General features: G+C 45.9%; 1 protein-coding gene across 6 annotated transcripts in view; it reads right to left on the bottom strand.

Annotated features, from left to right (window-relative positions):
- Window positions 1–26,052, bottom strand: part of ANKLE1 (ankyrin repeat and LEM domain containing 1) — a 204,319-nt gene that overhangs the window by 75,369 nt on the left and 102,898 nt on the right. For 4 of the 6 annotated variants that reach the window (XM_068233769.1, XM_068233770.1, XM_068233772.1 and 1 more), the window contains one exon: window positions 23,633–23,807. In XM_068233769.1, coding sequence (XP_068089870.1) covers window positions 23,633–23,807 — 175 coding nt within the window. Of the gene's footprint in view, window positions 1–15,473; window positions 16,428–16,741; window positions 17,546–23,632; window positions 23,808–26,052 lie in introns of those variants that run through there. The other 2 variants (XR_011020485.1, XM_068233773.1) reach the window with 2 other exon arrangements.

Here is a 26,052-nt window from a genome sequence, read left to right as displayed (position 1 = left end):
GAGGGGGTGGAGTTAAAGGTGGAGCAGTTTGTTGTTGGCGATGAGGAGGAGGGGCGTGATGCAGGGGATGTTGGGGTAATGGAGTTGGTTGAGGCGGGCTCACAGGAGATGTTTGGGGATGATGATGATGACGTGCTGGATCCTCCCTATGTGACACCACTACCACCAGCACAGTTGCTTGAAGGCAGCTAGTCCTCTGAGGAGGAGGTGGCGTCTCTGGCGCAGAGGCGTGGCAGCAGCAAGCCGGGCACCACAGGGCGTGGAAGGCAGGAGCCACAGCCTGTTGCTTCAGCCGCTACCACCATCCGCAGCAAACCCTCCAAAGGAAAACAAAATCCCCACCCCTCAAGCTCCAAGGGCAAGTTGAAATCCACCGTCTGGCGGTTCTTCACTAAGTGCAAAGTGGACAAGACCTGTGCAATTTGCCACAGTTGCGGTGTCAGTTTGAGCAGAGGTCGCGATCTCAACAAGTTGGGTACCTCGTGCCTGCAGACCCACTTAGAGAAGCAAACATTTTGAGGAGTACAGTGAGTTTCTGAAGGTGAAGGACAGTGGCGCAGGCAGTGGTCAGAGCCAGACAGCCACTGCACCATCCCACCCTCCTGCTCATCCAGCAGCAAAAGCAGGAGCACAGCAACTCACTGTCCCCCCCCCCCCCCCCCACCAAAACGCCGCCAGACCCTGCTCAGCGAGTCATTTACCGGTGTGACCAAGGTGCTGCCTCCCACCAACAGGCGCATCCGGGTGCTGAACGGGTTGCTTGCCCGGGCCATGTGCTCCCAAGCTCCTGCCATACTCCTTTGTGCAGGATGGGAGTGACATGAGAGCGCTGCTGCAGTTTGGGATCCCGGAGTGGCAAGTCCCCAGCCGCCACTACTTCTACCACAGGGCGATCCCAGCACTCCATCGATTCGCTATGGCGAATGTGGGCCGCTCGCTCAATCACGCTGTGATTGAACGGATCCACATAACAATGGATTCGTGGAGCAGCCGCTTTGGGACAGACCGCTACCTGTCCTTCATGGCTCACTGGGTCAGCCTGGTGGAATGCGCCAGCGAGTAAGCAGCAGGTCCATCCTCAGGTGCATCAGCGGCAGCAGCACCAGTTGCCCACTATGTGGTGCCACCACGCGGGGACAGGGGAGAAGCAGCAGCTCCCTCCGCCAAGCGACCGCGCATCCAAAGCAGCGTTAAGGCCCACCACTGCCAAGCGCTGCTGGAGATGAGAAGCCTGGGGAAGAACAGCTTGACAGCAACAACGTGCTCCGCTACCTGAGGGAGCAGGAGAAGACGTGGCTGACCCCCAGAGGCCTGAGAGTGGGATTGGTGGTGTACGACAATGCGGCAAACCTGCTGGCTGCCATCAGCAGGGGACAGTTGGCCCACGTCCTCAACCTGGTGGTACAGAGGTTCATGCGCACCTACCAGGGGATTGACGAGCTGTTGGAAGCGGCTCGGAAAATTGTGCGCACTTTCCGCCACTCAGCTGCTGCCACAGCAAACCTGGCAGCCATCCAGCAGAGCGAGGGCCTGCCATGACACCGCCTTGTCATTGATGTGCCAACTCCCTGGTACTCCACCCTGGCTATGTTGGAGCGGCTGGTTCAGCAGAAGAGGGCTGTCCACCGCTACATCTATGATGCCACTGTCGCCGGCAACACCAAACTCCAGCTCATCTCTAACGTGCAGTGGGGGCAGATGCAGCAGGTCTGCTTGGTGTTGGCTCCCTTCCTGCAGGGAACCAACCTGGTGAGTGAGGAACGGGCATCCCTCTGCCAGTGGGTGCCCTATGTTTGTCTGCTGGACAGGGCACTGGGTGATTTGATGGATGTGGGAGAGGAGGCCCTGAAGCAGCTGGAACAGCAGCCGCCTGCGCAGTCCACTTCTGCGCAGGAATTTGAGTTGGTGGAGGAGAAGGAGTTGGAGGTGCTGGACGTTGCTGTTGAGGGGGAACAGCGGAGCGCAGCAGCAGTGGTGAGAGGGTGGAGAGAGGAGGAAGAGGCTCAGGGGCCAGAGGAGGAGGACAGCGACCTTGAGGCCACTGACCCTGATGTCTCTGGTGGACGCACCGCCCTGTTCAACATGGCAATGCACAAGCTGCGGTGCCTGTGCACAGAACCCAGGGTTAAGCAGATGCAAGCGAGGGAGGACGCCTGCATCAGCATGATCCTGGACCCACGGCTGAGGGGGAGGGTGACTCAGTTTCTGCCTGCTGGAGACCGTGAGCAGCGAACAAGGGATTTGCAGGAGATCCTTGTTTGGCAACTGGAGGAAGCCTTCCCCCAGCCTTCCACCCCCTCAGTCCCTGTCCAGCCAGCACAGCAGCCAGTGCCTGTGGACAGCAGCAGGGTCAGGCACCCAGGAGACCTGCTGTCATTGACAAAGGCGCTCTACCTGACGGTTGAGCAGCCGAGAGAGGAAGTGCGTGCAGCAGCCACCTCCTTTCAAAGTCACAGCCAGCGCATGACCCGGATGGTGGCCGACTACATGGGGTCCTTCAGTGGGCTTGACACCAACAGCGAGGAGCTTGTGGACCCCATGGAGTACTGGGTGGAGCGCTTGCACATCTGGAATGAGCTAGTGCAGTACGCCCTGGAAGTTTGGTCTTGCCCCCCCTTCAAGCGTGCTGTCCGAGAGGTGCTTCAGTGCGGCCAGTGGCGTGGTCACCGAGAAGTGCTCTTATCTGTCCCCAAAGGGCGTGGACAGACTCACATTTTTGAAGATAAACCAGGCCTGGATTGAAGGCACGTTCCTGGCACATGTTGTCGGCAGTGGCGTAGCTAAGGAGCTGTGGGCCCCGATGCAAGTTTTACAATGGGGCCCCCCCAAGCACTCTATGCATAACCATTGATACTGAATGAACGTTGGTGTACACACCGCTCTACCCACCAATCGCTGTACTGTGCAGGATCAGGTCAGCAAAGCCCACAGTATACGTCAAAGGTCTATTTTATATTGGATACGTCCTGAATAAAGATACACACCTAGAATCCTGAACTGGTGCGGACCTCCTCCTTTGACATAACCATTGATACGGCGCACCAAAACCTGCCAATGCCAACTACAGTGTCAGAGGTGCAAGAAGGGGATGGGGAACAGTTTGTTAATGATTACCACTATTCAAAGTATCTATAGAAGGGATTATTATGAGCACAGGACCCATAGAGAGCTAATTACTGTAGTTGAGGGAGGGCCCGTCAGGGGCCCCTCTGGCCCAAGGGCCCCGATGCGGTCGCTACCTCTGCACCCCCTATTGCTACGCCCCTGGTTGTCGGCGAGAGGAGGACATGAGGTGCCTGAGAATTATTGTTTGACGTCAACCTTCAATCCCTGGGTCCAGATAATTTGGCCTGGTTTTTCTTTAGTTGCTGTGGTACTAACGCTAGGTACCATGGCCCGTGACATGCCTGCTGCCACACGTCACTCCTCCTCCTGCTGCTGTATTTAACATCCTGCTGTCTGTGTTCCCACCGCCAGGGTCCACAGAATACATTGCCTGCTGCCAAACATCTCTCCTCCTACTCCTTCTGCTGTATTTATTTATTTTATTTATAAAGCGCCAACATATTACGCAGCGTGGATTTGTATCCTCCTGCTGTCTGTGTTCCCACCGCCAGGGTCCACAGAATACATTGCCTGCTGCCAAACATCTCTCCTCCTACTCCTTCTGCTGTATTTATTTATTTTATTTATAAAGCGCCAACATATTACGCAGCGTGGATTTGTATCCTCCTGCTGTCTGTGTTCCCACCGCTAGGGTCCACAGAATACATTGCCTGCTGCCAAACGTCACTCCTCCTCCTCCTCCTGCTGTATTTATCCTCCTGCTGTCTGTGTTCCCACCGCCAGGGTCCACAGAATTATGTGCTGCTGCCATGCGCCACTAGCTATTACGCCACTACAATAGCTATACACTGTTGTAAAAAAAAAATAAAAAAATTCGGAGGTGTCTGGGTTGAAAACTGTGCTGTCGCAGTTGTGCATTGGACACAATGTGGGCTTCACGGCTGCTGTCCGGAACCTCCTGCTGTATGGTGTTTATTTACAGCCATGCTACCAACGCTAGGTACCATGGCCCGTTACATTGCCTGCTGCCACACGTCACCACTCCTCCTGCTGTATTTAACCTCCTGCTGTCTGTGTTCCCACCGCCAGGGTACACAGAATTATGCGCTGCTGCCATGCGCCACTAGCTATTACGCCACTACAATAGCTAGCTATACACTAACAAAAAAAAATTCTGAGGTGTCTGGGTTGAAAACTGTACTGTCCTAGTTGTACATTGGACACAATGTGGGCTTCACAACTGCTGTCCTGAACCTCCTGCTGTATGGTGTTTATTATTACAGCTGTGGTACCAACGCTAAGTGCCATGGCCTACTACATTGCCTGCTGCCACACGTCACTCCTCCTCCTGCTGCTGCTGTATTTAACCTCCCACCGCCAGGGTCCATTTTTATTTTTATTTTTTTTTACAACTATTTAAAGGTGATTTCCCTTTAAAAAACAATAAGGCCTACAGAATTCTCGAACACTAATATTTCCCGAAGTCATGAACACGATCACGACCCGAATTCAAATCGAATTCGAATTTGCCACGGACCCGAAGTCGAATGTACTCGAATCGAATTTGGATACATGTGAGCATGCCTGCTTCTATGAACTCACCATACTCCTAACGGAATACATTGGGGTGTTGTCTTTCTAAAATGGGGTCAGTTGTGGGGTTCCTATACTGCCCTGGCATTTTCGGGGCCCTAAACTGTGAGGAGTAGTGTGGAAAACAAATGCCTCAAAATGACCTGTGAATAGGACTTTGGGCCCCTTAGCGCACCTAGCCTGCAAAAAAAGTGTCACACGTGGTATCGCCGTACTCAGGAGAAGTAGATGCTGGGTGGGAGAAATATCTCTGTAAATGAGAATTTTTCAGATTTTTTTTTTTTTTTTTTTTTTTTTTTTTACACACAATTGTCCATTTACAGAGATATTTCTCCCACCCAGCATGGGTATGTGTAAAAATACACCCCAAAACACATTATACTACTTCTCCCGAGTACGGAAATACCGCATGTGTGGCACTTTTTTTGCAGCCTAACTGCACTAAGGGGCCCAATGTCCTATGAGTACCTTTAGGCTTTACAGGGGTGCTTACAATTTAGCACCCCCTAAAATGCCAGGACAGTAAACACCCCACAAATGACCCCATTTTGGAAAGTAGACACTTCAAGGTATTCAGAGAGGGGCATGGTGAGTCCGTGGCAGATTTAATTTTTTTTTGTCACAGAAATGGAAACTTTTTTTTTGTTGTCACAAAGTGTCATTTTCCGCTAACTTGTGCCAAAAAATAAATTCTTCTATGAACTCACCATGCCTCTTCGTGAATACTTTGGGATGTCTTCTTTCCAAAATGGGGTCATTTGGAGGGTATTTAAACTATCCTGGAATTCTAGCACCTCATGAAACATGACAGGTGGTCAGAAAAGTCAGAGATGCTTCAGAATGGGAAAATTCACTTTTTGCACCATAGTTTATAAACGCTATAACTTTTACCCAAACCAATAAATATACACAATGTTTTTTTTTTTTTTTTTTATCATCAGACATGTAGCACAATAAATTTGGACAAAAATGTACCGTATATACTCGCATACAAGCCAAATTTTTGACCCCCAAAAAGGGGGTCAAAAGTTGGGGGGTCGGCTTGTAGGCGAGTCTTCCCTGGTGGTCTAGTGGTCGGGTGGTGGGTGGTCCGCGCCCCGCTCCCCCCTCCCCTTGCGGCCGCCGCTGCTATTACCTCAATCGTCAACAAGAGAAATGGCGCTCTGGCAAAAAATTCACAATAAATCAAAAGTCCATGTACAGGAGACCTAAAATTGTAAAATGTCCATAAGCATCTAAAATTTTCACTATGTCTTCTTCTATTGCTGAGGCGTAATCTACTGCAGATCCTGATTCAATGGCATGTGAGTGGACCACCACCAACACCCTTTGTGTGCCACTCACCGCTGTAGTAGACCAACCAATGGTCTATATGCACCTTGGGACCGTTCCCGGGTCGTCCCCCACCTCTCGATCAAAGCTCTTTACCTCCAGATGCAGTATGTCATGACCTCAATAAAAAATGCTCAACATAGCGTAATACTGCTAAAAAAGTTTTAATGATAAAAAAACTATTGCACTTACAATCTCCACGAAGGTTTAAAAGTATGAGTAATTTTGGCACGGGCTCTCCCCCGCATAGGTGGCCGGGCTGGCTGGCTTAGGCTGACCCTGTCGTTTCTCCGCTGCGCATACGGCAACGCCGGGGTGCCTGCTCGCCTCCTCACCACGCTGCTCCGTGCTCAATCCACTTCCGCATTAGACTCCGCCCTATCGATTTCGGCACTTCGTGACTCATCAGGGGCTCGGAGTCCAATGCGTCAGGCAAATCAGTTATAGCAGCCCTCTCCTCCCTCAACCCGCCCCCTCCCTACGTGACCTATCAGCACAGGTTGCAAAACTCGCTGGTGCGAGTGACGTATCCTCCTGCCCTCCGTGTTATTGCCATAGCCTTCCAGCTGAGCCATCCAGCGGGCATACCCACATGTTAACAATCCCACACATACAGTCAGTTCCCTAGATATCTCCCCCCCAACAATAATTACATTTCCATAACACCCCTCCCTTCAGTACCTCTCCTACTAGTTATCACTATACATAGTAAATCTATTCTAAACCCGTGCTAGAAAAAAAAAACACATTCTATTCCTTATCCCCTCCCCCCACTACGCTCATTGCAGAGTTTCCCCCAGATCTCCTATCGTACCTGTGAAACATACAATATTCCTGTATACACATAAACTCCTCCACCTCCATGCTTTATATCACCTAGTGCGTGTTATCACACACCCACTGTGTGCCCCGTTTTCCAGGGGGCCCGGGAGCATGCGCACACATCGCACCCACCCCCTATCCACAAAGCCACCCCAATGGGAGTGCATCAAAATATATCCCAGGAAGCTAGCCCCACCATACCCCCCTAGTCACCCAGAAAACATACCAGATCTATATCTATATTTAACCCCTCGGGTCTGAGGGTCCCCATATTGTGAATCCATTTTGTTTCCTCTTGTGACACCCTCTTTAGTTTGTTACACCCTCTCCAATGGGGTATTATTTTTTGTAGGGCACAAAATGACAGGCCTTTAGGGTCACAGTCATGATGTGAACAAAAATGTGCTGAGAGGCTATGATTGGGGTACCCCTTCCGAATGTTACGGATATGCTCCCCCATTCTTTCCTTTAGGGTCCTGGTGGTTCTCCCAATATATTGCCATCCGCATTCGCACCAAGCAAGGTATACCACATGTCTGTCATTACATGTGATGAATTCCCTAATATTAAAGTTTTTTCCATTACTAAAGGATACCACTTTGTTGGTCTTGATACCTTTAGCTTCCCTGCAGGCTTTGCACCCTCGACATGGAAAGAAACCAGGTTTGACCTTACATTGAGAGGGATTTTACCCAACAGACCAAAGTTCATATACAGGAAGGCTCAAAACCTGAAACAACTCCTTGCACCTAGCTGTGTGGACCCTAAAAAAGTTCAGATTATGCAGGGGTGGCAAACTGCTGGTTTCTTTCCATGTCGAGGGTGCAAAGCCTGCAGGGAAGCTAAAGGTATCAAGACCAACAAAGTGGTATCCTTTAGTAATGGAAAAAACTTTAATATTAGGGAATTCATCACATGTAATGACAGACATGTGGTATACCTTGCTTGGTGCGAATGCGGATGGCAATATATTGGGAGAACCACCAGGACCCTAAAGGAAAGAATGGGGGAGCATATCCGTAACATTCGGAAGGGGTACCCCAATCATAGCCTCTCAGCACATTTTTGTTCACATCATGACTGTGACCCTAAAGGCCTGTCATTTTGTGCCCTACAAAAAATAATACCCCATTGGAGAGGGTGTAACAAACTAAAGAGGGTGTCACAAGAGGAAACAAAATGGATTCACAATATGGGGACCCTCAGACCCGAGGGGTTAAATATAGATATAGATCTGGTATGTTTTCTGGGTGACTAGGGGGGTATGGTGGGGCTAGCTTCCTGGGATATATTTTGATGCACTCCCATTGGGGTGGCTTTGTGGATAGGGGGTGGGTGCGATGTGTGCGCATGCTCCCGGGCCCCCTGGAAAACGGGGCACACAGTGGGTGTGTGATAACACGCACTAGGTGATATAAAGCATGGAGGTGGAGGAGTTTATGTGTATACAGGAATATTGTATGTTTCACAGGTACGATAGGAGATCTGGGGGAAACTCTGCAATGAGCGTAGTGGGGGGAGGGGATAAGGAATAGAATGTGTTTTTTTTTCTAGCACGGGTTTAGAATAGATTTACTATGTATAGTGATAACTAGTAGGAGAGGTACTGAAGGGAGGGGTGTTATGGAAATGTAATTATTGTTGGGGGGGAGATATCTAGGGAACTGACTGTATGTGTGGGATTGTTAACATGTGGGTATGCCCGCTGGATGGCTCAGCTGGAAGGCTATGGCAATAACACGGAGGGCAGGAGGATACGTCACTCGCACCAGCGAGTTTTGCAACCTGTGCTGATAGGTCACGTAGGGAGGGGGCGGGTTGAGGGAGGAGAGGGCTGCTATAACTGATTTGCCTGACGCATTGGACTCCGAGCCCCTGATGAGTCACGAAGTGACGAAATCGATAGGGCGGAGTCTAATGCGGAAGTGGATTGAGCACGGAGCAGCGTGGTGAGGAGGCGAGCAGGCACCCCGGCGTTGCCGTATGCGCAGCGGAGAAACGACAGGGTCAGCCTAAGCCAGCCAGCCCAGCCACCTATGCGGGGGAGAGCCCGTGCCAAAATTACTCATACTTTTAAACCTTCGTGGAGATTGTAAGTGCAATAGTTTTTTTATCATTAAAACTTTTTTAGCAGTATTACGCTATGTTGAGCATTTTTTATTGAGGTCATGACATACTGCATCTGGAGGTAAAGAGCTTTGATCGAGAGGTGGGGGACGACCCGGGAACGGTCCCAAGGTGCATATAGACCATTGGTTGGTCTACTACAGCGGTGAGTGGCACACAAAGGGTGTTGGTGGTGGTCCACTCACATGCCATTGAATCAGGATCTGCAGTAGATTACGCCTCAGCAATAGAAGAAGACATAGTGAAAATTTTAGATGCTTATGGACATTTTACAATTTTAGGTCTCCATTTTAGGTCTCCTGTACATGGACTTTTGATTTATTGTGAATTTTTTGCCAGAGCGCCATTTCTCTTGTTGACGATTGTGGTTTATTGTGAAGAGAGGGCGAACTGGCTGACCTGTATTAATCTTTTGCTATGAGCGCTGACCTCTTGTGATAACAGCTGCTATTACCTGCTTAGGCAGCGGCCGCTTCCTAATCCGTGTTCCCCTTCTGAACTTTCGATACAGGGGGCAGGAAAGAGCGGTTCCCCTGGTAACGGCGATACAGATCGCCGCTATAGGGAGCCGCGCTCTTTCCTGCACTCTGCATCGTCACAGCGCCGGGCGCGCTGCTGTGATGCACTCTGAAAGTTCAGAAGGGGAACGCGGATTAGGAAGCGGCCGCTGCCTAAGCAGGTAATAGCAGCGGCGGCCGCGGGGGGAGCACTACCTACCTATGCTGGGCACTATACTGGCTAAACTGTGCACTATACTAGCTAAACTGGGCACTATACTAGCTAAACTGGGCACTACACTGGCTAAACTGGGCACTACACTGGCTAAACTGGGCACTACACTGGCTAAACTGGGCACTACACTGGCTAAACTGAGCACTTTACTAGCCATACTGGGGCACTATACTGGCTAAACTGGGCACTATACTAGCTAAACTGGGCACTATACTAGCTAAACTGGGCACTATACTAGCTAAACTGGGCACTATACTAGCTAAACTGGGCACTATACTGGCTAAACTGGGCACTATACTAACCATACTGGGGCAGTATACTAGCTAAACTGGGCACCATACTAGCTAAACTGGGCACTATACTGAGGCACTACCTACCCATACTGGGCGCTATACTGGGCACTATACTGGCTAAACTGGGCACTTTACTAGCCATACTGGGGCACTATACTAGCTAAACTGGGCACTATACTAGCTAAACTGAGGCACTACCTACCCATACTGGGCGCTATACTGGGCACTGTACTGGCTATACTGGGCACTATACTGGCTATACTGGGCACTATACTGGCTATACTGGGCACTTTACTAGCTATACTGGGCACTATACTAGCTATACTGGACACTACCTACCTATACTGGGCACTATACTAGCTATACTGGGACACACTGGGGGGCTGCACCAATCCAGCATTTCCTTCCCCCGGCTTATATGGGGGTCAATCATTTTTCCCTGGTTTTTCAGGGAAAAGTTGGGGGGTCGGCTTATATGCGGGTCGGCTTATATGCGAGTATATACGGTATACAGAAATTTTACTTTGACAAATTTTATCACAGAATGTAAAAAAATAATCTTTTTTTGACAAAATTCATGTCTTTTTTGATGAATATAATAAAAACTAAAACTCGCAGCAGCAATCAAATAGCACCAAAAGAAAGCTGTATTAGTGACAACAAAAGGAGGTAAAGTTCATTTAGATGGTAGGTTGTATGACCGAGCAAAAAATCCCCACACTGACTGATATAATTAACTATTTCCCTCCCACACCCTCCCATAATACCCAACCTTTTTTTTTTAAATTACATTAAAAAAAAAATATATATAAGTTACCTTAGGAAAAACAAAAGTTTGCTTTCCTAAAACAGAAAGAATTTGCGATAATTCAGGTTGAAGTGAGCTCGAGATGTCTCCCAGGCACCACTGCTGAATATATGCAAATTAACCATTGTACCCTTAGAAGCTAAACACACCTCCAGAACCGCTGGAATGCAATGATGTGTCAGCTTGTTAATATGTACAGAGCCAAAATAATCCAACATGCATACAGACTGTTTCGGATTGTTTGATCCTCATCAGTGCATGGCATGGATTAATTTGGCTCTATGGAGTAGGGCTTGTAAATCCGAGAGGCACAGACTAACCAGCAATGGTTAATTTGCATATATTCAGCAGTGGTGCCTGGGAGACATCTCGAGCTCACTCCAACCTGAATTATCGCAAATTCTTTCTGTTTTAGGAAAGCAAACGTTTGTTTTTCTTAACATCTTAGTAAGGGGGCTTTTAGGACCATTGTAGTCCCTTACACACCCCAATGAGTTCTGGGTCACCATGAGCTTGCTGGTTAGTCTGTAAGTTACCTTAGGGACTGAACTTTTTAAAAATTTATGTCAAGGAAGTATATTACTATTAATTTTTATTTTATGGGCTTGTAATTAGTGATGGACGCAAAACTGAAAAAATGCACTTTTATTTCCAAATAAAATATTGGTGCCATACATTGTACTAGGGAAATTTTTTAAACGTTGCAATAACCGGGACAAAAGGGCACATAAAAGGTGTGGCTTTTATCCACAGTAGAATGTTTTATTTTAACACTATAATGGTCAAAATCTGAAAAATAATGCATTTTATAATTTTTTTTTCTTATTATTCATGTTAAAATGCATTTAGGATAAAATAGTTCTTGGCATACTGTAACTCCCAAAGAAAGCCTAATTGGTGGCAAGAAAAACAAGATATAGATCATTACGCTGTGATTAGTAGTGCTTAACCACTTGAGGACCACAGTCTTTCTACCCCTTAAGGACCAGAGCCTTTTTCTCCATTCAGACCAATGCAGCTTTCACGGTTTATTGCTCGGTCATACAACCTACCACCTGAATGAATTTTACCTCCTTTTCTTCTCACTAATACAGCTTTCTTTTGGTGCTATTTGATTGCTGCTGCGAGTTTTAGTTTTTATTATATTCATCAAAAAAGACATGAATTTTGTCAACAAAAAACAGGATTACGACCTGGTAATTCTATTTTTGACAACCCTCCAGGACAGTGACATTGAGATTTGGGCTCCGCCCCCCAGAAACAGGAAACACCCAGCGTGAGCTCTATAAATCTGGTCCCAGGTATCCACACCTCAGTTGTGCACAAGACCTGAACCTAGTCATACTGGATACCCTAATACTTCTTACCCACATCAAAATACATGATGCTTAACGGGTGGGAACTAAGGACTGTCCTGGAGGGTTGTCAAAAATAGAATTACCAGGTCGTAATCCTGTTTTTTTCGTCCAACCCTCCAGGACAGTGACATTGAGATGATAAACAAGGAATCACCCACCTTAGGGCGGGACCACAGCCTGTAGAACTTTCCTCCCGAAGGACTGTTCTCCTGCTGTCATCAGATCTAGACGGTAATGTCTGACGAACGTGTTGACACTCCTCCATGTTGCTGCCCGGCAGATCTCTGATGCCGATGCCCCAGCTCTATAGGCCCAGGAGGTTGCCATAGCTCTAGTAGAGTGTGCTGTGATCTCTTTAGGTGACTCCAACTGCCTCAATTTGTAAGCTTCCTCAATACAAACCTTGAGCCATCTTGCTATCGAAGCTTTGGTCATTTTTTCTCCCACTTTATTTCCAGTGAAATTAACAAATAACCTCTCTGTTTTCCTGAGTTGCTTCACTCTTTTTAAGTATATTAGTAAGCACCTCCTTACATCCAGCTTGTGCCACTGCTTCTCTTTTGGATGAACTGCTTTATTGCAGAAGGTAGGCAATATTATCTCTTGCCCCCTATTAGACACTGATGATACTTTTGGTAAAAAATCAGTTACCGTCCTTAACGAAATTTCTTCTAGAGGTTCGAATGGCTCTTCCATAAGTACATTGAGAACTAAAGATAGGTCCCACCTAGGACATGATTTCTTAACTATTGGCCTTGATCTTTCTACTGATTTCATAAATCTGATCACCAGGGGATCTAAGGCTAATTTCTTATCAACGAAAACAGAAATTGCTGCTACTTGTACCTTAATTGTACTTAAGGCCAAACCCCTCTCAATTCCATCTTGCAGGAACTCCAGAATTGTCGGTAATTTATTGTCTTTAACTTTATTTCTCTTTTTCCAGTCTAAAAAAGTCTTCCAATACTTAGAATAGATCGATCTGGTTACTTTCTTTCTGCTTTTCAGAACCGTCTTGATCACTCTGTCTGACAAGCCCTTGGACTTCAGAACATCCCTTTCAGAAACCATGCTTTTAGATGCAGATTTGGAACATGTACCCATCTGTGTTCCTCTTGATCTAAAAGTAATTCCTCCTGAGGGAGGAGTAAAGGATCTTTTTTCAGCATTTTTAGTAACAACGGGTACCATGATCGTTTTGGCCAATCTGGTGCTATTAATATCAGAGTCATTCTGGACAGTTTCAACTTCTGTAATACAAGAGGAATCAAGGGGATTGGTGGAAAGGCATATGCTTTGCTGAAGATCCAATCTTGGGCCAACGCATCTATTGCACATGCTCCCTTCGGATCTAGAGAGAAAAACCTTCTGCATTGAGAGTTCGTCTGATTGGCAAAAAGGTCTATTTCGGGCCACCCCCATCTGGCCGTTATCATTCTGAATACTTCCGGGTTGAGCCTCAGCTCGGAATTTGACAGTCTTTGTCTGCTTAGAAGGTCGGCCATTCGTTTTAATGTCCCTTTCAGATGGACTGCTGTTAACGATAGCAGATTCAGCTCTGCCCAATCTAAGAACTTCAGTGACACTTCTAGGAGTTTTCTGGACCTTGTCCCTCCTTGTTTGTTCAGATAGGCTACTACTGTTATGTTGTCTGAACGAACCTGAAGATGATGCCCCTTTAGACACTCTGATGCTTGTAATAGGGCCATATGAACTGTCTTCATTTCTCTGAAGTTGGATGACTCTCCCCTTACTGGGTCTGTCCATGACCCTTGCAGGTATAGTCCGTCCACATGGGCTCCCCAACCCATCAAACTTGCGTCTGTTATAATCTTTGTTGGAGGAGACCGCCATAGTCTTCCTAACTGAAGATTTTTTATATCCATCCACCAAGACAGTGATTCCTTTACCCAGGTTGGTATTGATAACACGCTTTCTAAATCGCCCTGATTTCTGTTCCAGTTTTCCAGTAGCCAGTTCTGGAGAACTCTTACGTGAGCCATTGCCCAATCTACCGCTGGTGCTGTTGAGGTTAGAAGACCCACTATACTCATGCACTGCCGTACTGAGATGGCGTCTGCCTCTAGAAGGCTGACTATTGTCGACTGCACTTTTGTCACCTTGTCCTCTGGCAAGAACAGTCTTTGAAGGGGTGAATTTATTATGAACCCCAAAAATTTGATCACCTGGGATGGATCCAGATGTGACTTTTGGTAATTTACTAACCAACCCAGGGTTTCTAACTGACCTAACACCCTCTTCAGATCTCTTTGAAGCAGTACCGCATTGTCTGCTAGAACTAATAGGTCGTCCAGATAAGGGATTATTATAATGTTCTGGAGATTAAGATTTCCTACCACCTCTGCCATTACTTTCGTAAACACTCTTGGTGCTGAAGATATTCCGAAAGGAAGGCACGAGAATTGATAATGCAGCACTCCGCCGTCTCCTTGTACACTGAATCTTAGGTACTTTTGAGACTCCCTTCTGATTGGGATGTGCCAATAAGCGTCTGTCAGATCTATGTTCACCATAAACACGTCTGCATTCAGTAAGTTCCTCATCGTATACACAGTTTCTATTCTGAACTTTTCGTATACAATAAAGGGGTTTAGTGGTTTTAAGTTCAGAATCATTCTGAATTTTCCGGTTGGCTTTTTGATCAGAAAAATTCGAGAATAGAACCCTCGGTTTCTTTCCTGAGGTGGTACCTCTTTTATGACATTTCTGTCCATCATGTCTCTTAGTAATTCCTGTAATGCCATCCTGGCTTCTCTGTCTTTCGGCATTAAAGTCTTTACAAACCTCACCGGGGGCTTTTTTATGAATCTTATCTTGTACCCGTCTTTTATTAGGTCTAAAATGAATTGATTCGAGGTTATCTTTCTCCACTCTGGATGAAAGCGAGATAACCTGCCCCCTACTTTCAGCCTGGCGTCACTGGTGCTTGCTTTGGGGCTCCGCTGGCTTATGCAGCGGAGTCCTCCTAGGCCCTTCCTTATTAATTGGCCAAGTCCTTTTTTGGACCCCTTTATTTCTCGCCTGGTTATTGCGGCGAAAAAAGGGCCTATTCGGCTTGAATTTCTTTTTCTTCAGGAATTGATAATTTCCTGCTTGCCGTCTTCTCCAAGACTTCTTGGAGCTGAGGGCCAAATAACAGATCCCCCGTAAAGGGTAGATTACATGCCTTAGACTTGGACGATTGGCTACCGTCCCATGTCTTGAGCCACAGATTTCTGCGGGCATGCGGGCATTAACTAGTGCTGTTGTCTTTGCTGTAACTCTTAGTGACTCTGTTGAAGCATCAGTAACATAATTATTAGATTTCTTAACAGCACTCAGAGCTTCTAAAATGTCCTTTTTAGGAGCATCAGTTTTGACTAATTCTTCCACCCTCTCTATCCATAATAAAGTGGTCCTAGAGACACAGGTGGTGGCTGCAGCAGGCTTAAAGTTAGTTACTGCTGCTGTATAAGCTTTTTTAAGTGACAAATCAATTTTCTTGTCTGCTGGGTCTTTAAGGAAACCCAAATCCTCAAAAGCAAGTTCATTCTCCCTATTCATTAGACTGAACGCTGCGTCTAACTTGGGACAACCTTCCCATAGTTTTGCATCTTCTTCTGAAAAGGGGAATCGCTTTCTAAACCCTCTGGAAATAAAAAGTTTTTTCTCTGGGTATTTCCATTGCGTATTAATTAGGTTTTTTGTTGAGGGATGTACAGGAAAATTTAAATGTGGTGTGGGATCCATACCAGAATATAATTTATCATGTATGGACACAGGAGCGGGAGTGGTCTGATTAATATTCAAGGTAGTGTGAATAGCCCGCACTAATTCATCAGTCTCTTCCACCGGAAATCTGAATCTTGAAAACATAAGTTTCTCATCCGTATCACTTTGATCTGACATATCATCCTGTGATAAATCCCTGTTAACCTGTCCTCCAGGAAGAACATCCTGTATTTCCTCTTCTTCTTCTTCATCTGAAGAAATTAAACGTCTTGTAGTTTTTACAAGAGCTTTTCGTGGCTTAGGATTCTCCTTGGGAATAACTGCCACAGGAGGTACCACAGGAGCTGACCCTGTAGGCAGATTTTCCCTGAATGCTCTAAATGTCTCTACCATTTCATGCCTCATGGTAGTCATAAACTCTTTGCAGGAGGCAGTATTCTCGTCATTAATTAACTTTGTAATACATCCTTGGCAAGATGCTTTTGTCCAGCTAGTTGGCAAAACAACCTTACAGACAAGGCAACTCCTGGACCTGTTAGAGCTATCGGATAAGTCCGAAGTCTCCTGAAAAACATATGAAGAGAATAATACCATGAGATTAATTACTATAATTCATTAAAGCCTGTAATTAATCACATAAATCCTCTCCTGAACAGATGTGATGTTTATTCATATATACTCTGTGTATATAGTGAGCTGTTTACCAAAAAAATGAATATCATCTGTAAAATAAGCTTAAGTACAGCAATCAGACAGATAATTTAGGATGCATATCAATTCAAGTGTAGCTCATCTAGACAGAATGTAGATGCATACAGCTGCTAAAATGTATTGCAGGAGAGAGAGAGGGAAAAAAAAATTTTTTTTTTTTTTTTTTTTTTAAACTTAATATATTTGGTGATACTGCACCAATAAATCCCTCCTGCAAACTTAGAAGGAAAACATCCAACATTATATGCAGCTGACCCAGTAACCAGCTCACTCCCCACAATGAATGCACCATGTAGTTAACATTCATTCAGGTAGCTATGCAACAATTACTTATGCAAAACACATTGAGCTGCACAAAAACCAATCAGTCACATGTGAACAAATGCTTTTCTGAACTATCAGGACTTTTACAATACTTAAACTGGTAACAAACATCTTGCTCCATTTAAGTAATCAAATCACCAAGTAGTCTAACATGCTTTTTCTGATCTATTAATTAAACTTAAGATCAGTGCAGTTATCCATGTTTAACTGGTTTTAAACAACAATGTGCCACCACAAAAAGACAGCTTCAGCAAATATCCTTGATCTAGCCACTGTCATTCATATGCTGACTAAATACATCTGAGCAGCATAATCAAACCTCAGACCAGTGCGGCGACCAGTCAGACCGTGATCAAACGCGGCTCCCCACAAGATCTCCGCCGGCTTACCTGATCCTGAAGTTTTCGTGCGTCCATCCTCGGCAAAGGCCAAACGCTAAGTGCCACAAGGAACGCACACAACGCTGTTTTGCAGCCGCGCAAAATGCGGAAGTGAAGTCACTCGTCGGCGGAAGTACCGCTAGACTGGGGGCAAAGCCATCCTTCCTCCGTGCAGAGCCGATATTCCCCCACCGCTGTGTCCAGGACCTCCGTCAGGGCTGCTCCGCGTTGTCCTCCCTCTAGCACGCACAGCCGCTCAGGTGGCTGCTAGAGGGGAAAAACCTGTTTAAGCAGGTAAGGAGCTTTCTGCTGCAACAATATTCCAACCCTCCAGGGTAGTGAAGCAGGCTCCCTCAGGGAACTATTACCAGCCTCAGCACTCCCAGGCTGCTGACCAGCTAGCTCCCTTTACAGAGCTCATGTTCCCAGGGAAGGAAACACACAACTGAGGTGTGGATACCTGGGAACAGATTTATAGAGCTCACGCTGGGTGTTTCCTGTTTCTGGGGGGCGGAGCCCAAATCTTAATGTCACTGTCCTGGAGGGTTGGACGAAAAATGACCTTTTTAACTTTCTGTGCTGACATTTTTCAAATAAAGTAAAATTTCCTATACATTTGAGCGCAAAAGTTATTCTGCTACATGTCTTTGATAAAAAAAAAACATTCAGTGTATATTTATTGGATTGGGTAAAAGTTATAGCGTTTACAAACTATGGTGCCAAAAGTGAATTTTCCCATTTTCAAGCATCTCTGACTTTTCTGCCCACCTGTCATGTTTCATGAGGTGCTAAAAATCCAGGATAGTATAAATACCCCCCAAATGACCCCGTTTTGGAAAGAAGACATCCCAAAGTATTCACTGAGAGGCATGGTGAGTTCATAGAAGATTTTATTTTTTGTCACAAGTTAGCGGAAAATGACACTTTGTGACAAAAAAAAATGAAATCTGCCACGGACTCACTATGCTCCTCTCTGAATACCTTGAAGGGTCTACTTTCTAAAATGGGGTCATTTGTGGGGTGTGTTTACTGTCCTGGCATTTTGGGGGGTGCTAAATTGTAAGCACCCCTGTAAAGCCTAAACGTGCTCATTGGACTTTGGGCCCCTTAGCGCAGTTAGGCTGCAAAAAAGTGCCACACATGTGATATTGCCGTACTCAGGAGAAGTAGTATAATGTGTTTTGGGGTGTATTTTTACACATACCCATGCTGGGTGGGAGTAATATCTCTGTAAATGACAATTGTTTGATTTTTTTTTTTACACACAATTGTCCATTTACAGAGATTTTTCTCCCACTCAGCATGGGTATGTGTAAAAATACACCCCAAAACACATTATACTACTTCTCCTGAGTACGGTTATACCACATGTGTGGCACTTTTTTGCACCCTAACTGCGCTAAGGGACCCAAAGTCCAATGAGTACCTTTAGGATTTCACAGGTCATTTTTGTTTCAAGACTACTCCTCACGGTTTAGGGCCCCTAAAATGCCAGGGCAGTATAGGAACCCCACTAATGACCCCATTTTAGAAAGAAGACACCCCAAGGTATTCCGTTAGGAGTATGGTGAGTTCATAGAAGATTTTATTTTTTGACACAAATTAGCGGAAATTGATTTTAATTGTTTTTCTTCACAAAGTGTCATTTTCCGCTAACTTGTGACAAAAAATAAAATCTATGAACTCACCATACTCCTAACGGAATACCTTTGGGTGTCTTCTTTCTAGAATGGGGTCATTTGTGGGGTTCCTATACTGCCCTGGCATTTTAGGGGCCCTAAACCGTGAGGAGTAGTCTTGAAACCAAATGTCGCAAAATGACCTGTAAAATCCTAAAGGTACTCATTGGACTTTGGGCCCCTTAGCGCACTTAGGGTGTAAAAAAGTGCCACACATGTGGTACCGCCGTACTCAGGAGAAGTAGTATAATGTGTTTTGTGGTGTATTTTTACACATACCCATGCTGGGTGGTAGAAATATCTCTGTACATGACAATTGTTTGATTTTTTTTACACACAATTGTCCATTTACAAAGATTTCTCCCACCCAGCATGGGTATGTGTAAAAATACACCCCAAAACACATTATACTACTTCTCTTGAGTACGGCGTTACCACATGTGTGACACTTTTTATGCAGCCTAGGTGCGCTAAGGGGCCCAACGTCCTATTCACAGGTCATTTTGAGGCATTTCTTTTCTAGACTACTCCTCACGGTTTAGGGCCCCTAAAATGCCAGGGCAGTATAGGAACCCCACAAGTGACCCCATTTTAGAAAGAAGACACCCCAAGGTATTCCGTTAGGTGTATGGCGAGTTCATAGAAGATTTTATTTTTTGTCACAAGTTAGTGAAAAATGACACTTGGTGAAAAAAAACAACAAACATCAATTTCCGCTAACTTTTGACAAAAAAATAAAATCTTCTATGAACTCGTCATACACCAAACAGAATACCTTGGGGTGTCTTTTTTTCTAAAATGGGGTCACTTGTAGGATTCCTATACCGCCCTGGCATTTTACGGGCCCAAAACCGTGAGTAGTCTGGAAACCAAATGTCTCAAAATGACTGTTCAGGGGTATAAGCATCTGCAAATTTTGATGACAGGTGGTCTATGAGGGGGCGAATTTTGTGGAACCGGTCATAAGCAAGGTGGCCTTTTAGATGACAGGTTGTATTGGGCCTGATCTGATGGATAGGAGTGCTAGGGGGGTGACAGGAGGTGATTGATGGGTGTCTCAGGGGGTGATTAGAGGGGAAAATAGATGCACTCAATGCACTGGGGAGGTGAGCGGAAGGGGGTCTGAGGGGGATCTGAGGGTTTGGCCGAGTGATCAGGAGCCCACATGGGGCAAATTAGGGCCTGATCTGATGGGTAGGTGTGCTAGGGGGTGACAGGTGGTGACAGGAGGTGATTGATGGGTGTCTCAAGGTGTTATTAGTGGGGGGGGGGATAGAAGCAAGTAATGCACTAGCGAGGTGATCAGGGCTGGGGTCTGAGGGTGTGGGCAGGGTGATTGGGTGCCCTAGGGACAGATAGGGGTCTAATCTGATGGGTAGCAGTGACAGGTGGTGATTGATGGGTAATTAGTGGGTGTTTAGAGGAGAGAACAGATGCAATGCACTTGGGAGGCGATCTGACTGCGGGTCTGCAGGCGATCGGATGGTGTGGGTGGGTGATCAGATTGCCCGCAAGGGGCAGGTTAGGGGCTGATTGATGGGTGGCAGTGACAGGGGCTGATTGATGGGTGGCAGTGACAGGGGGTGATTGATGGGTGATAGGTGATTGGCAGGTGATTGACAGGTGATCAGTGGGTTATTACAGGGAAGAACAGATGTAATTTAATGCACTGGCGAATTGATAAGGGGGGGGGGGGGTCTGAGGGCAATCTGAGCGTGTGGGCGGGTGATTGGGTGCCCGCAAGGGGCAGATTAGGGTCTGATCTGATAGGTAACAGTGACAGGTGGTGATAGGCGGTGATTGATGGGTGATTGATGGGTGATTAGTGGGTGTTTAGGGTAGAGAACAGATGTAAACACTGCACTTGGGAGGTGATCGGACGTCGGATCTGCGGGCGATCTATTGATGTGGGTGAGTGATCAGATTGCCCGCAAGGGGCAGGTTAGGGGCTGATTGTTGGGTGGCAGTGACAGGGGGTGATTGATGGGTTGATGGGTGATTGACAGTTGATCAGGGGGGATAGATGCATACAGTACACAGAGGATGGGGGGGGGGGGGGTCTGGGGAGAATCTGAGGGGTGGGGGGGGTGATCAGGAGGGAGCAGGGGGCAGGGGGGGATAAAAAAAAATAGCGTTGACAGATAGTGACAGGGAGTGATTGATGGGTTATTATTGGGTGCAAACAGTGGTCTGGGGGCTGGGCAGGGGAGGGTCTGAGGGGTGCTGTGGGCGATCAGGGGGCGGGGGGGGGGGGCAGATCAGTGTGTTTGGGTGCAGACTAGGGTGGCTGCAGCCTGCCCTGGTGGTCCCTCGGACACTGGGACCACCAGGGCAGGAGGCAGCCAGTATAATACACTTTGTATACATCACAAAGTGTATTATACACTTTGTAGCGGCGATCGTGGGGTTAACATCCCGCCGGCGCTTCCGTATGGCCGGCGGGATGTTGCGGCGGGTGGGCGGAGCCAGTTGCCGGGGGAAGCGCGCGTCATCAATGACGCGATCTCTCCCCCGGCATGCGAAAAGGACGCAACGCCCTTGGGCGTATTGCGGTCCTTTAGGGATCTACTTTGCCGCCGCCCATCGGCTGTGGGTGGTCGGCAAGTGGTTAAGTTATTGGAAAAAGAAAGGGAGGAGCGCTGACAGGTGAAAATTGCTCTGGTCCACAAGAGGAAAAATGCCTCAGGCGTCAAGTGGTTAATCAATGACAAAAAATAAAGTGTTGTAAAATAATGGTGGGAAGAAAATGGGAAATAGGTTTTAACTTCTTCCCGACCTCCTCCCGCCGATGGGAAGGTGGTGCCCCTAGGACAGCCCAACACCGATTGGTGTCAAGTCCTGGAGGCGGGGATTAACAGGGCATGCACAAGCGTTCCCTGCCGAGATACAGAGCAGGGATCCGTGATCAGCCTGCCAGCCACAATCGGAGCTGGCATGCTTATACACCCCTCCTCCCTCAAATAAACACCCCCTGTTTAAATTAAAAAAAAATAATAATTTAAATAAATTATTTGGGTGCTAAGTTGTATGACCGAGCAATAAATCGCTAAAGTGGCGAAGTGCGGAATTGTAAAAATCGCCTGGTCACTAGGAGGGTATAAATCTGTGGTCCTTAAGTGGTTAATTAAAAAAACACAACAATGGGAGTATTCTGAAACACCTAAAAGGAAGCAGAAAAAAAAAAAACAGGCATTTGGTTTTCATGCTTTCCCAGATATACAAATGATTCTTCACACACAGGTTAACAACTACAGTAGAAATTACATTATAGTAAACTCTGATATAGTAAACTTAGTCCTCAGGTCTCAGCAAATATGTCTGTATAAATATTCAATGTATAACCAATTCTCAGTGTGTAAACTACTTTTCCTGGTCCCTTGGAATTTACTATAAAGGGATTCTACTGTAATGTTCAGAAATATCACCTCATCTTAGACTTGGCCAAATACACATGATCCAATCCCAACCTATCAAAGGTCCAATCAATTGGACTGAGAATTGAGAGTGAAATCTTCTGTTGAGAAACAGGAAATAACCAATAAATTATCACTTTATAATTTGCTAGGCAATCAGACATGGTGATAAATATCAGTCATATGCAATATGCATGTGATAAGAAGGAAACTTAATGCTGGAAACAAATAAGTTAGAAGAGCCATTGTACTCCTGTGTACATTGATCTGGCATTACTATCTCGCATCAATTACCAATCAGGAAGTCAATTGGCAAGATCAACTACTCAAAAGGTTGTCTAAGGATCTATCTATTCAGCCTAAAAGGTAGCCCATACTCCTAGCAATGATGAGCAGATTCAACCAAGAGACTAAACTCTCTCTGATCAAATGCAGTGTTCTCACCAAAGCACGTTAGCAGGATTTGCTGAAAAAAAAATTCTGGGGAGAGCACTGGAATGGATTACAGAGATATTTGCTGGCTGCCCATACATCGCAGGCTGATTCCCAATAAATTTAAGCATGAAATCTCTCAGAGCAGTGCATCTGTAGATTCGGAAGAGGACAGGCACCGCGGCACAAGACAGGTAATGTATAAATGCACATACATATACATTTATATATTAGGAGACCAGCGCAGTGAGTTTTTCCGCCTGCCGTTACTGCCGTGCACCCCATTGACCACGATGGTCAACCGATACGACATCTTGCAGCCTATCCGACTGCTTAATGCAACCAATATCAGCCTGAATTTGTTCGCATTGTCAATCGAGCATGCACTTGACGGCACAGATTTTCATCCAATCAGATAATAACCGGATGGTCGATTAGCCAACCAAGTAAACCGATGTATGGCCACCTTTACACCGGAAAATACAACAATACAATGTATCTGCTTATTCAGTGTATCTGCTGAACTACAGCTTAAAAGTGGTCATACAATAGACGATGGCCACCAGATCAACTATCAGATAGATCCCTCTCTGATCGAATCTGATAGCGATCTATTGCCTGGCCACATACTGCAGATTTCCAGTAGATTTTAGCATGGCACCGGCTGGCCGCCAGTAGTGAGGTCCTTCTGATTGAATCGACCAAAAACCAATTAATGTATAGGTACCTGTCCTCTGTGTTCATGATAGTGAACTTAAACACAGGCTATAAATATTTAGCAAGATGCTTATGTCTAGCAGATGTACAAAAGACACAATCCAGTTTCTTACCTTGGATCAAGCAGAAGGTAGTTAAAGCTGGATTTAAGGACACCTTCCCTCCACTTCTTTGTCTTGTCTGGTTGGTCAAATTCTTGAGAAAGTGCCACCTCATCACTGCTGCTTTCTGGGATATTATAGGTACGTAGGGCTAAAGAGAGCTCAGGGCTATATTCAAAGGATAGACCTAATGCAAAATAGTATTTTCAATAAAACAAGCAAAAAAAAAAGCCCACAGCAATTTAATCACAAGCCAGTGTTACGCAAATGAAAGGATAAATGTGATCAAACTACTTCAAGATACTTCAAGATACTTCATAAGGTATATCAAATACCTAATGTGCTTTGCCTTAATAGTGCTCAGATCACCTAGGCTAGCTATGATTAATGTGTGCTTCCCCATTACCAATCGGTACATATACAGTCATGGCCAAAACTTTTAAGAATGGCACAAATATTGGTTTTCACAAAAAGTTTGTTGCTTCAATTTTTATTATAGCATTTTGAATATACTCCAGAATCCTATTAACCACTTCAGGACCATAGGCTTACACCCCCCTAGTGACCAGGCTATTTTTTACAATTCAGGCCATTGCAGCTCGCTGCAGGGTCGTACAACTCAGCACACAAGTGATTCCCCCCCGCCTCCCTTTTCTGCCCACCAACATAGATTTCTGTTGGTGGGCTCTGATCGCTCCTGTGATATATACTGTGTATGTATATGTATATATATACTGTATATATTACAAATATGCCTCTATTTATTCCCACCTCCCTCCCCCCACCAGCCAATGACAGCGATCGGCTGTCATAGGCATTAGCCTATGAGAGTTGATCGTTCTTGTGCCTCCCCAAGGGACAGCCAGTACAGCGCTGCCGTAGATCCCAGCATTGTACAATGTAAATAGACAGTGGTTTTGCCGTCTAACAGTCCCCTAGCGGCGATCGCCGCTGGGAGACTGATGACGGAGCGGAGCAATTCAAGCGGAGATGCACGTGCACCGGCGCTCACGGAATCTCCTGCAAAACCCGCCCCCAGGACTTTACGCCAATGGGGGAGCCGCCGCGTTCAGGCCAATTGGCGTGAGGCGGTCATCAACAAGTTAATGAGTGATTAGATGAATTGCAAAATCCTTTGCCATGAAAATTGACTTAATTCCCCCCCAAAATGAATGCACTGCATTTCAGCCCTGCCACAAAAGGACATGCTGAAATCATTTCAGTAATCTTGTTAACGTAGAAGGGTTTTGATGAACACAAGGCTTGAGATCATTCTGTTATGCTGATTGAGTCAGAGTAGCAAACTGGATGCTTCAAAAAGGTTCATGCTGGAAAAGACCAGCAAGCACAAGGATCAGATGATTCACCTATGGGATGAGGGTGCTACAAGCGCACAGCTTGCTCAGGAATGGGGGGAGGCAGATATGAGTGCATCTGTATGCACAGAGAGGCAAAGACTTTAGGAGGATGGCCTCGTGTCAAGAAGGGCAGCAAAGAAGTCTCTTCTCTGACTGATATTCTGCAAAAAGTACAGCAATTGGACTGCTGCGGACTGGGGGAAAAAAAAAGTCATTTTCTTTGATAAAGCCCCTTTCTGAATGTTTGATGGTAGCGCTCCAGACAAAAATGTTGCTAGATGACCCAGTTTTGTCTTATGTCAAAAGTAAAACATCTTGAGACCATGCATGTGTTAGGCTGTTTCTCATCCAAGGGGAGTGGGCTCACTCACAATTTTGCTCAAGAACACAGCAATGAGTAAAGGATGGTACCAAAACATCTTCCGACAAGCAACTTTTTCCAACCATCCAAGAAGAGTTTGGTGAGAAACAATGCCTTTTCTAGCATGATGAAGCTCTGTGCCATAAGACCAAAGAGATAAAGTGGTTGAGGAAACAAAACACTGGAAGTTTGGGTCCATAGCCTGGAACTACCAGACCGTATCTAATTGAGAACTTGTGATGAATCCTCAAGAGGTTGGTGAACAAATAAAAACTCACACAAACTCCATGCATTAGACCACCAGCAGAACCTTCCTAAGCATGTGTTTGCTTTGTGATTTGAAAAGCTTGTGCTAATATAATGCTGTGTGTGGTCCCATTTGAGGGATATGATTTCTAAAAATCATCCATAGCATTACATTAGCAAGAGCTTTACAAATCACAAGCGCTTAGAAAAGCACTGCTAGTGAGTCCCAGGACTTAATTAGGAAAGTATGTGTCGCCATCAGTCAGGATATGGCTCATAAGTTGATTAATAGCACGCCAGGGTGAATTGCAGAGGTCTTAAAAAAGAACGGCAAAACTACAAAAATATTGACTCTTAGCATAAGTTTGATGTCATTGTTAATCAAAGCCTTTGAAACTTTTAAAATACTTGCAATTGCACTTCAATACAACACAGAAACAACTGACAAAAAAATAAAATATCTAAAC

This window comes from Hyperolius riggenbachi, chromosome 1 (assembly GCF_040937935.1).
Source record: "Hyperolius riggenbachi isolate aHypRig1 chromosome 1, aHypRig1.pri, whole genome shotgun sequence".
NCBI lineage: Eukaryota > Metazoa > Chordata > Amphibia > Anura > Hyperoliidae > Hyperolius > Hyperolius riggenbachi.
This window is presented reverse-complemented; position numbering and strand designations above follow the sequence as displayed.